The sequence below is a fragment of the Pantherophis guttatus genome, chromosome 6 (assembly GCF_059756535.1).
Source record: "Pantherophis guttatus breed Tessera chromosome 6, ASM5975653v1, whole genome shotgun sequence".
NCBI lineage: Eukaryota > Metazoa > Chordata > Lepidosauria > Squamata > Colubridae > Pantherophis > Pantherophis guttatus.
In genome coordinates, this window is record NC_142068.1 from 31546173 (window position 1) to 31559370 (window position 13198).

The 13198-nt window shown below is 35.5% G+C and overlaps 1 protein-coding gene and 1 long non-coding RNA gene across 2 annotated transcripts in view; one reads left to right on the forward strand and one right to left on the reverse strand.

The window, feature by feature from the left end:
• RASA2 (RAS p21 protein activator 2) overlaps positions 1-10370 on the reverse strand; it is a 42862-nt gene extending 32492 nt beyond the window's left edge. The window contains exons 1-4 of the mRNA XM_034439326.3: positions 10141-10370; positions 6343-6460; positions 1472-1575; positions 948-1042 (exon numbers count right to left, since the gene is read on the reverse strand). Coding sequence (XP_034295217.1) covers positions 948-1042; positions 1472-1575; positions 6343-6460; positions 10141-10204 — 381 coding nt within the window. The 5' untranslated portion in view covers positions 10205-10370. The remainder of the gene's footprint in view (positions 1-947; positions 1043-1471; positions 1576-6342; positions 6461-10140) is intronic.
• A 647-nt stretch (positions 10371-11017) lies between these two features.
• LOC117678340 (uncharacterized) lies at positions 11018-11862 on the forward strand. The gene is made up of 2 exons (XR_004594998.3): positions 11018-11157; positions 11671-11862. It is a non-coding gene; the product is annotated as an uncharacterized LOC117678340 (long non-coding RNA).
• The last annotated feature ends 1336 nt before the right edge of the window (positions 11863-13198 follow it).

A 13198-nucleotide genomic window follows, 5' to 3' on the forward strand; every position in this document is an offset into this window, starting at 1 on the left:
CTGCCATTGCCATCTTGGATAGATGGCATAAAGTTTTTATGCTAGAATATAGTGCCTGTCTTTCGCCAAACATAATGCTTTTCATTCCAGCCAAAATCCCCTCCCCCAAACAAAAATCTGGCTTATCCACATAGTTTTTCACAAGCTGTAGATGGGTAGCTATGTACTTTTTGGAAAGTAATTGTTTTCTCCTTGCAACTCTGCTATGTATACCATTATTCCTCAGTATTTTACTATTGGGAGTTCTGATGAACTAGAGACTGCAGGAGACATTTCTAGTTCCTTAGACATTATCCTGATTTTCTTTGAGACCTCCCAGAGTATTACACATACTGCTTTTGGGATGATCTTGGATTGTCAGTTGCTCCTGGGAAGAGTAACAATGGTTTAGAACTGCCTCCATTTATATACAATCTACTTGATGGTGGACTGGCGGAATCCAAACTTTTTAGAAATAGTTCTGTATCTTTTCCAGCCTGATAAGCATCAACAATTAATTTTTAGAGGTTCTCAGAAATCTCCTTTCAAGACATGACACACTTCCACATACTTGCATCATGAAGATCAGACTTTGATAGCAAATACCCAGAATTCTGTTGTTTAAATAAGGCAGGACTTCACAGTCACACCTGATTATCATCTCACTGATGACATTGATAACGACCACTAATTTTCTCTTCAAATGATCTGATAATCCTAGAAGTTCACATACTTTTGTCACATACATTTTCCCCAAATGAATAAATGAACAAGTATAATGTTTTTGACTCGTTTAATTCTTTTTACCTAGTTCTAGGACTTGTGTGGAAAACAGATCACATTTAGGTTATAATTATGCAGAAATATAGCTAATACACCTGAATTTATAAACATGTAAACACCACTACACACACATGTAGACATGTACACATACATCAGCATTAGTTATCATGTTTATTTGATTTTACCTGAACTTCTGAGTTAGAATCAACTGGTTGAAGTACAAACCATGTTTCCTTGCCAGAGTATATGCTCAAATCTTCTTTTTTGATAGCTATTTTACCTAAAAGAAAAATTGAATGGGCATATTAATTTAAAAATAAGTATTATGTTCATCTAACACAGGTCTAGAAAAGATCTGCATCAGAATACTCTGTATCCTAAAACACATTTTAAAAATACAACCTACCAGTACTTTGCATTCTAGCATTAGGAAAATATGATCATCATTGTTTGAAGATGAATGAGAAAAAAATTTCAGAATGTAATGTCTGGTTTTGCATGTTATCCCAGAACATCCTATTTAGAAGACTGATGATAGTTCAAATAGCAAGTATTAATTTAGTCATTTGGGATAGAAAATCACCTGAGCTTCACATCACGTAGAACAAATATTTTAAAGAATGAAATGCATGCCTTAATGATTAACAATTTCACATTTAATATAACAAAACAACACATTAGTATTAATAAGTCAATTGTTATTTCTTACCTATACGCAGGTCCCTCTGTAGAACATTTTTGTCATAAATATAGAATGATAAATACTGGAATATTCTTGGTATTTCAAAGTAAAACTCTTCTCCAAAAAATGGACTGTGAAAACAAATCAGCAAACTACCTGATTATTTTGCAACTTGTCTGCTTTATATTTGTAAGTTACAAATTTTAATAAAGAGATGCTCCTTCTGAACATAAAATAATTATTCTGCTAATTTTAGCATAGTCTTCCTAATTAACATTAGGATACATATTTTATTAAACAATAAATTACTCCTAAGAATCTTTCACTGTACTTGAAAATGCCATTCTCTATATAAAAACTCCAGAAACTTTTTGGAAACTGTCCACTATCAAGTTTTTATCTGTTTCCAGAATGTCTTAAGAATAGTGGCTATCCTTGATTTGTAAGGTAGATTATTCCTCAGGAGAGTATAAGGAACAAACAGAAAAAATAAAATCTTAATGCAAGAAAGGAAGTGTGATTCAGTAGACCCTACTGTAATTTGGTGAGATGAACCTCGCGCAACTTACTGAAATAGAATAGGCTAGAAAAAAAATGGGAGAAGGAACATTTTATGTGAAGGAAGTCCATATGTATAGGCATCCAAGAATCTGAGCACAAAGGTCTAATTTAGAGAGATTGTCTAAGAACACAGAGAAGGATAAACAGCAAAAAATATTATTTTGCTGACATGATACTGATTGAGCCAGGTCAGGTAGAAGATAGGGATAATGCTGTTCCAAGCTAGAATTCAGAACCTTCTAGAATTCAGAGGCATTAATAATGGAGACTTAAAATACCCACATTTCCACTGGAAAACCAACTTAGCTAATATTAATACAAGAGCCTTGGTAGTACAATGGTCTAAAGCACCCTGTTATTAATAACAGCTGCCTGCAATTACTGCAGGTTCGAATCTCGCCAAGGCTCAAGGTTGACTCAGCCTTCCATCCTTTCTAAGGTAGGTAAATTGAGGACCCAGTTGTGGGGGCAATAAGCTGACTTTGTATAAATATACAAAAGAATGAAGGCCATTGCTTAGCGCATTGTAAGCCGCCCTGAGTCTCCGGAGAAGGGCAGCATATAAATCAAATTAAATATATATATATATATATATTGCAAAGTCACAAAAATTCCTCTGTGGTCTTGCTTATGGCTTTTCCAGAAAGCTGAAAAAATATGAGAAGACTGGATGTTCCAATATGATCTAATCAATAAGGAGGTTTTCACTGAAGAGCTAAAAGCACTAGAAATCTTGGGAGGAAATTACCATATTATTGTGAATTTAAGATACTAGAATGGGAGCGTTAAATCTCATGCAGTCAGTGAGGGACAACATGATCACAAATCAGATAGTTTTCTAAACAAACAACAGAGCTTTTCCCTTCCCCAAACTGGGGCTAAGTAATCCTTGGAAGGTATGTGAAAGAATAAAATGCAAAAACGTCTGAAATCTATGAAAAGTGTTTGCAGTTGAAACACTGTCATCGCTGGAATTCTGTCATTATGGCTTTGTATTTTTTCCAAACAAAAAATCACTTTTCAGGAATGCTTGGATTTGAATTTGCCTAATTGGTTCCAGTCCTGCTTTGCTAGCAGTAGTCCAACATACAGAAAGAAAGAAAAAAAAAACCCGGAGATGGTTGTGCATACACATTAGATTTTAGGAGAGCAAATTTTAAGAAGTTTTGAAAAAAATGCTGAGTAGGTCATCTTGGACAGAAATCCTTGGGCCAAAGGAGATAGAAGAGGGTTGACAACTTCTCAAAAGGTACTTGTGGTGGACTGTAGTCTGGATTCCCGGGAGGAAGGGACTGCTTTCCAGAATGCAAAGAGACAATGGAGCTTGAAGTTTGGTCTGTAGGAATGAACTTTAAATGGTTGCTCCCTAGCAGTACACAGAATATATATATAGTATATACAGTTATTCAGATAGTCACTTTAGTTTGCAAGATTCTGTCTATAAGAACACTAAAGAAAACTACAGATGTAATTCTACATGTGTTCTTGGTTCTTGGCTTTGACAGTACTGAATGTACACTCACCCTCTATTTCAATGAAAATTTCAAAAAAAGTCACAGAAAAAATGTTGTGAAAGCATAAACAGCTTTCAGCTAAATCAGGGGTCAGCAACCTGCGGCTCTGGAGCCACATGTGGCTCTTTCACCCCTTTGCTGCGGCTACCTGTCACTCAAAATATGCGTCACAACTGCCAATGTGTGACACCTGCCGGCACACGATTTATTGAGCTTTTCAACCTCCGGTAGGCCAACCATGAATAAATCCATGAAAAGAAAAGTTTCAGAAGAAAACAAAATGTTTCATTCAACTACTTATGCAAGTTTTGTGGCCGCTCAAGAAATAGTCAGGCACGGGAAGGGTTTTGTGGCTCCCAGTGTTTTCTTTTCTGTGGGAAACAGGTCCAAATGGTTCTTTGAGTGTTTAAGGTTGCAGACCCCTGAGCTAAACTAAGAATCAAAAGGATTATTTAGGAAAATGAGAATAGATGCAATCACCAAGGAAACATACCAGCAAATAGCCAATAATTTTAGAAAGAATATTGGAATAGGATAAGGAACAAAAGAATTTTGAGGAACAAAAAGCCTTTTTAAATGACATCAGAAGTCAGAGGAGGAAGGAGGTATGAAGATGATTATAGGATGGAAACAGGGATGGGTAGAGGGCAAAATTTTTCTACTTTGCTTTTTTCTCATCTCCAAAGGGAAACCTCTTCAGATGGATGTAAGCAGAACTGTAATAAGAAAGGAGTTGCAATCCAAGATAATTAGTCATCAGTTATCAGATAAATTTTAGATTAATTACATCCTAAAATCTTGAAGGAACACATAACAGATTTTTTTTTCAAAATCCTTTTATGTTTGAGAAATCATGGATGGATGTTGGTATTGAAGGACTGAAGAAGGGGAAATGTTGTGTGTGTAATTATAGATGGGTCAGCAGTCAATTTTTGAGCAAACGTATTGTTTGGCAGGAGCTAGCATGGATTATTAAGAACTGGTCACGCCCAACCAAACTGTTATCCTTTTTAATAAATTGACCGGTTTGAGTATGTTGACTATAGTGTAACTTATAACTGAATATAGTGTAAAGAAAGCATTTGACAAGGTCTATGAAATCCCAGAAGAGAAGATCAGAAGACAAGTTGGACTGTGCTACTTCAGATGGATGGATACAAAACTTGTTGAACAACTCTACTTATTAAGTGCAGCTTTATGTCAAGCTGGAAAGAGGTAGTGATTGGCATAATTGGTGATTTTATTGTAAGCTACATAGAATCATTATTATGCCCCACTATACATATTTGGTCAACTCAAAGAAGCAAACATACCTAATACTTCTGCCTATTTACCCCAGAGGAACAGTCCTGAAAGGTGGGTTGGGTTGAGAAAGAGTGGTTGGTCTCAATCACCCAGGCAGCTTTCATGCCTAAGAAAGACCTAGAACTCCAGACTCCTTATTTCTAGGTCAGCATATTAACTACTATGCCAAACTAGCTTTATGTAAGATAAGATGGCTATATAAACTGAAAAATAAATCAGAGCTCCATTCTAAACTCTGTACTATATAATGCATTTTTATTTGATTGATGAGTGGTTAGATAATATGATCTAATTTACATATGACAAAGATTAGGGGGGATAATAAACACTGTATAGGACAGTCAAAATTCAGGAGGAATCTGACAGTTGGAACTACTGACTGAAAGCAACGAGACCACACTTAAGGAAAGACAAATATAATGTCCTTTATTTACATAGGAAACATTAAATGCATAAGTGTAGAGTGGGCAAGATCATACTGGGCAATAGAATATGCAAAAAGGATCTGAGTGTCTTACTGGGTCAGTAGGCTAAATTGACCAACTGTGTAAGGAAGAAGATTACACTGGATAACAAAGTTTTATCCAAGTTTTGCTTCCTGAAGCGATTATGATAGACCCCTTCAAACTGAACCCAAATATAATTTCAGAATTATTGCAGCACATAGGAATCTTGATAAATATGAAATTAACTTTTAATGATTTTTTTAATTGCATGTTTCTGATATCAAGCCAAAAGTGTTTTGCTGATTTTTGTTTGTACTCAGAGTCCAATGCATCTTGCTGTAGTATCCAGCAATAGTCCGCCAGCATTGATCGATTCAGTTTCCCTGATACTGTTTTTCCATTATGGCAATATTCTAGTTAGAGATGCTGAATATGTTTAGTATGAAGTAGAGATGCCTGTGGGAAGATAGGACAGCTGTTCTCAAATAACTGAAGCCTTGTTCTGTGCTGCACTAGTGGGCAAGATAAGAAATTATGTTTTTAAATTACAAAGAAGCAAGACTTCAACTGGACATCAAGAAAAAACATTTACATTAACAGATGTTTAGCAGTGGAACAGGCTTGCCGTAGGAAGTGGTTGACTCTTTTACTAGAATTATTAAATTGAGGCTTGATTGTCATCTTCCAGAGATGTGGACTAAGGAAGCTAGATGAGATTATTCTAACTCAAGGCTTCCTTCCAATCCATGATTTACTTCTAGAGTCTACCAAGCCAACTCTGATGACTTTATGGTCCAGGAAGAAATTGAGTTGTCCAAGACTGTTCCTGGACCAACAAATTTTGCACATTTCTATTCCTTCTGTATCCTCAGTTCCAATTAATAGAAACATAATACAATGCTCTGATGAACATCTACTACACTAAGTGATATATTTAGACAATCAACAATATATTAATACTATAGATAAATATAATGAATAAAATATCCCTTCAATTTTCTAACTTAACTAAGGTTTACTTTCTAACTAAGGCTTAGTTTTAGTAAAACTGCCAGTATGATTAGAAGCTCACCTTAAAGATTTTTCTACCACTTGAGTACGAAACACCTCTTCTTGATCCAAATTGATTGTACAAAAGCAGTCTCTCATTTTATTTGGTCCTGAATATGGCACTAAGTTTTTGGCTTGACCTAATGACAAAATGAAATATTTTTAATTCTGTGTAGAAGAAAATCATGGTACAATCAATTTACAAATGAAATGTTGAGATGCCTTTATTCTCATCAAGTTAAAAAAATAACAGCACACTGAAAATAGCCAGTAAACATTATTATTGTATGTATTGCTATAAATTAGTCTACCACAATTTTGGAGTTCCTGTGGTGAAACACAATTTCCATAAATCCCAGCCTGTATGATTAGGAAACACATATAAGAAAGTCACAAGATTGAGAAAAATGCAATCACATTATAGAACTCCATTTAATTTAGCCTACTATACATTATATTTTAATCTCATCCAAATCTCACCTAATTTTCATTCATACTTCAACTATTTTGAGAAGCAAACCTCTCAGAAATCTACTTCAAGGACAAGTGTACAGCCCCGTATTAAGACATCTACAAGTAAGGTAACCCTAGTTTCTTAGAGGTATTTAAGAAACTTAACCTATTATCTCAATAATCTTATTATCTAAAAAAAATTACAAAGACACTATACAAATACTAGGGATTTGTAGCGATCTGAATTCAACTTGGAAAAAAAAATAAATGAACATGCCGGTGAATTAATTAAGCAAATCATTTAAAAATGCTTCTTCTTGGTTTGTGTGGCCAGAAAAAGGCACGTTTGATAGTGAAGGCATCATATCTCATTTCTCCCTTCAAATCTAGATTGTTACACAACACTAACAAATATTAAATGGAGATAAAACAGAAAAAGAATACCTTTAAAAAAAATAATCATATTATTAGCATGCAAAGCATGTTGAAGTATAAATTCTTTCGTTATCCAATGTCAGACATGTATAAATATATTCCAAAGCCCCAAAACATACATATACATATATGAAATTAAATACTTCATTAGTTTTTATTAAATACATAAGCAGAGTGAAATGCAATAGTTCTAAAAAATGGTTTGTAAGAATTGGGATATGCTTTAATCTTATTCTTATTCCTTAAAACTAAATCTAGAATCTCAATGAAAAACTGATACAGCACAAATTTTGATTGGGATAAAAGTAAAATCAAATACCATTGGCTAGCCTGTATTTTGAAAGTGTAATATACACTGTAAATAGTAAAATGTTGAAAGCAGGCATGGTTTTAAACCAAATCTAGAACAGAAGACTATATTGCAAAATAAATTTTCATTGAAAATATTTTTCTTGCAATTATTTCAAATGCATGAGAAAGGAAATGGGTTACATTTGACTTACATGAAAGTACTTCAGTTCCTCCCATTTCAACAAAACCACTACATCCTGTTTGTTCCTGTTACCCTAAAATTGACTCATAACATATCACTTTTCTATTCCTTATATCTCAGACTATAATTTATATTTTCTACCCTCAAGATGTCCCTTTGCCAGCAACATTAACTTTCAATCCATTTTGATAGTGTTATATCATGTTTAATAATAATAATAATAAATATAACATTCTCCTCCCATACTGTGGTCATTTATAAAATTTCCTGATAAACTACATAAAAAGGTTTCTTGTCAAACAAGTCTCTTTTATCCAGAAGAACAATTTTTTTGAAATTAAAATCTATAAATGCTAACATTTTCATTAAAATGTCATGGTTACAGTTATAACTATTTAACATATTAAAATTATAATCAATACAAATGAATTTCCTAAACAAATATACTGTTATCTACCTATCAAACATAGGTATGCAATTCAATTTATTTTTCAGAATAAATTTCAGGCTAAGGGTAAGATGTTAGAGAAGCTCATTGTTATGAATTGATAAAAATCATTAGTCGAATCCTTTTCGACTATTGCACAGGCATTTAATTGGTCTCATTCCTTCACTCAGAGATCTTTCTCGATAGGCACAGAAAGAATATTTGCATGAATTTGTATTCTTTTCTCAAAGATTAAAAATATCTAAGAATTGGAGTGAAAACAGGAAAAGTGATACTTCTATTCCAAGCTATAAATTAAATTTGGAATGTGGAAGTAAAAATCCGATTTCTACAAAAGTTTCAGAAGATACATTTTGAACTATGCTAATTAATTTATTAAGGACAATTTATTTAATTAATTTATTAAGAACATGTAATTGTACTGTAGATGTCATATACCAGTATGTCATTTTCAAATTTTGATATGCACTGATGTTTTTCATTTATAGTTGTTCTAATAATTTCTAAGACATGGAGCTGCATTTCTATATATCTGTACATAAAGTTTCTTACACATAAAAATATGATTTAAACACTATTGTAGTGATGGCTACATCCATTCAATCAGATGTACACCATTTACCAAATACATGAAGACTTATCAATGGTAAGCTCAATTTAAATCAGTAGTTTCTCTTGGCATTTAATGTGTCATCAAGGATATCTTGTTATACTACTAGAAACGCAGTTGGTTTGCAAGTCTAGTTACAGCTTTACATCACATTCACTCTTTCATTTCTCTATCACATCCAGTTGTAATCTATTATAAAGATCAGGTGATAGCAATGGCATTAATATGTGGACTATAGGTGTCAAATATTGTTTTGATATGATACAACCTAGAGTGTTAATGTTATATAGGATTTGTTAGTAAGTATTCTTTGGTATGTTACTTTTAAGCCTTAAATGTTATTTTTAAGTCTGTCAAAATACAACTTGTTGTTCAATAGTCTTAACATAATTAACCCCTTGGAAACTTAATTATGAAGAGAAATGTCAAGGATTTGTCATATAAGCCTACCTTGCTGTAAAGCCAAATTAAACTTCACCTAAAACATTAAGTGTTACTACACAGAAGTTTCCACATAAAAAGTCAGAATTGGGAAACAACTATTAAATGTAACATGTAATAAAAGCTTTCAAGTAACAGAGTTAGCTTCAGGCAAGAGAAAAAGTGGACTGCCTTGCTTAACTTCTGCATCCCTTTTACCAAATAACTAGTCGTTCCAAAACTTACATAAATATCCCATTTACTTCACAATGCCAGTTTTTCCCACCCTGATGCTCTCAGATCCTAATGGATTACAAGCCTCCCGGTTCCCAGATAAAAAGTAATGTTATACCCACACATCATCTATCCCTGTGCAAAAAAAAAAAATCTTCCTTTTGGAAGTCCCTTCTATTTTTACTTCAACTCTCAACCTTCAGTCAGTCCTCTCTCTTTTTTATAGGGGTGCGTGTATTGATTTCTCTCACGACACTTTCCTACTATTTATTTTTATTTTCCAGAGGGTTTAATCCATGCAATATATATATATATTTATATATATATATAAAACCTCCAATAAGAGGGGTAAAAGCAACCCATCAAAACCAGAAGGGACAACAAGAAGTAAATTAATCACAATTACTGCCCTTCCACCCCAATTGCCTGTAGCTTTTCGCCACGAGGCGGACTAATCTACTCCTACACACAGGCACACACCCGCCGACAGCACCCGGGGAAGCAGCAGGGGTTGGAGGGCTGGGGCGGATGAGTCAGTGAGGCCGCTCCAAGGCACAGGCACTTCCTTCCGGCTCTGCAGTCTTGTCTCCGACCTCCGCCCTCACGCGGACTTCCCTCTCCCTCTTTCCGCCTCTCTCTCTCTCTCTCTGGTCACCGACTTGTACATACATACATAAATACACACAGAGAAGCGGTTGCGGATAGTCGACCCCTCCCAGTGACTCACAAATCTTTCCGCGGAGAGTCTGCAGCACTCGCACCTCTTCGTCGGCCCCCTCGCCAGCAGCCATAGCCGGGGGCCACCCGCCGCGCGGCCGAGAGAAAAGGCCAAACGGCTTCCGCACGCGCCCCGACGCACTCGGACTGTGTACAAAACCGCGTAGACCTACCCCGTCGCGGTACTGACGGGCAGAGCCCTTAACCACCGCGGCCACGCCCACCGTCTCGGGCTCTTCTCTTCTGTCATTGGTTGGAAGCTCGAGGGCGGGTGGCAGGGCACGGCCGCCGCGCGCGCATGCGTACTCTTTCGGCTTCCCTTTCCCCGGCGAAGTGAGCGGCTGGGCTCGGGGGTTATCAGGGTGATGCATCCCGCCCCCCACCCCCCCCTGCCCTTTGGAGAAGGCAACTGCCTTATCTTTTCCGTTAGGCGTGACTAAGAGAAAGTCAGAGCGGCCGGAACTGTCAGACGTTACTCAATCTGATGCGGGCCCAGCGTCAGAGCCAGATCTAAACCGCAGTATAGAATCGGTGCTTTCTGCATATCAAAACAAGTGTTGATTTGGAAAATGGAAGCAGTTTTGAAGAAACTGGGAGAGGGGAGCGGCTCTTTCGGCAAAGGCTGGTACATACCGGTATCATGACGAAGGAAGGTTATAAAAACGCATGAGGCTCTTAATTGGGCATTTCTATATTAGTGATGGGTCGTTTCGAATCAGTCTTGACTTATGGCGACTGCCTGGAAAAAGTTCCTGCGTTTACTTGGCAGGACTTCGGAAGTGGTTTGCCATTGCCTGCTTTCTAAGGCTGAGAGAGAGTGACCGGCCCATAGTCATCCTGCTGGTTTCATGTCTGAGTTGGGATTAGAACTCACAGCCTCCCAGGGTCCAGCCTGCTACCTTAATCACTATAACAAATTAGCTGCCTAAATCCAAACTGCCTGGCCCCAGTCGGAGAAATATACAGGCTGTTTGCTGAACTGTATCCTATATTTCCTTTACAGGTCCTTCCAATTGGCTGATTCTGGGTAAGGAAGCCAGCCAAGATGTTTCTGGAGACTGTTGTGAAATAATGTTGAAATAAGGAGGAAGATATTATTTTAACACTTGTACATCTGAAGATGAGGTCAGCCTAGCTCATTCCTGGATTGGGAATGAGATGAAGGTGGCATCATGGAGACAGCAAAAAGTTATTTGCCAGGCCCGTCTGTGCTGTGATTAGGTGCCAGGGAGGAAAAGTGCTGTTGATTGGATTATAAAAAAAAAAAACCTTTCACACTAACTGCCTGCATTCAGACTCAAATTATCCTACTTTGGGTACATTATGGGTTTTTCAAGAAAGAGAGAATTAAGGATTTTCTTTAAAATATCTTAAATGAGCAAACATCTAGCTGTACATTTATTTAGTTGTATTTAAATTTATCATGTAACTGTAATTAAATGTTTCAATTATAATTGTAGCAACATTGTTGATTTTTCTGGTTACCAAAGATTTTTGAATGGCATCTAAATTATAATCCAAATAATATTTTTTTTTTAAGTTTGAAAATTTGGGACCACCATCAGCAAGATGGATCAACTCAGTAACATTGGCAATGAGCATATCATTGGAAAACCTGAAAGAACAGGTTAGAGACTGATCATGGAGAAAATCTTGATGGGACATAAGCCACTATGCCTGGACTGGAAATATCCGTAGGACCAACCAGATTATGGCTATGAATTAACTGTTTAAGTAATTCTTTGTGGCCATCTTGTGGATGCACTGAAATTTGCAGGCCAGATATAATAAATGTACTTTATAGACACGGAGGTAAAATACAAAAATTGCTCTATGGAAATTGCTTTATTAAAGATTCCTCAAACTAGTAACTCAACTGCACTAAGCCATGGTTGGCTTAATTATGGTTTATTGAAGAAATGGTTGAATTTACATAGCAAAAGGTATATAAAAGTATACTTATAAGCTATAAGTATAGCTTATAAACCACAATGGCTTCTGATTTAGCTATTAGGTTGACTAAAATCCACTTTTAATTATAAGAGTTAGCACAATTGTTGGCACTAAAATGGGCTTTTGAATCAAAATTCCTTTTTAGAAAGAACAGTTAATGCCACTATAATTATATTTTTCCTTCCTTTGTCCTTGATTTCTAGCAATGATTAATAACAGAATAGAACAGCTTTCTACATTCCTATAGATCATATTTCAGACAAATCTATTCAGGACAAAGTAATAAAGAAATCTGAAGCTGAAGAAAATGCTTTTCAATATATTCAATAAGATTTTTTTCTTTCAGTAATGTACTATCACAATTAACAAAAATGGATTTAGAATGTTAGAAAAAAACTTTTAGGTATCAGTAAGGTCTGACCTGTACTAAATTTTCTTTAGTATAATTTCACATGCAGTTATATCACCTAAAATATATGTGGAGTGAAAAGAAACAGCAGCAGCAAAATCTACAGGGTTACTTTCACATATAACATAGTTTGCCATAATGTGGTTTGCTTTTGGCTTCATAACTAATAACCTATAGCTTATTGTGTTGTGCTAGATATATATTGCTTGTTTAATTTCTAATTTAGCTTCCTGTCATTTCCATTCATCTTTTACTAATTTGTACCCAGAGATCCAGAAAGAGGCTGAAAGTTACAAGATATATGTTGCTTCCTTTGAATGAGTTTCAATTTAATACTGTGATTTTTTTAATGTTTTTTTGAAAATATATTTTTAGCAAGAAGGAGTAGGTGGATGTAAAAACAGAAGGGTTTAGAACACTGAGTGCAGATGGATATGTAACTTTTGGATGTAACTCACTGTAGAAAAGGAACATTAATAATAACAGCAGAAACTTTTAATAGGATATAACTGAAGAAAGTGGATTATTGAAGTAATGCCAGCCAATTTTGGTATCAGTTACTAATCAGTATTTCCTAGAATTTATTCTAATTAGCAATACTTAAAGGCCATCTTAAGCATTCATATCCTATGCTACAAAACATGCAGTATAGTTTCCATCTGTTTTAAGACACATACTAACATATACTTTAACGTGCTAATCTTGA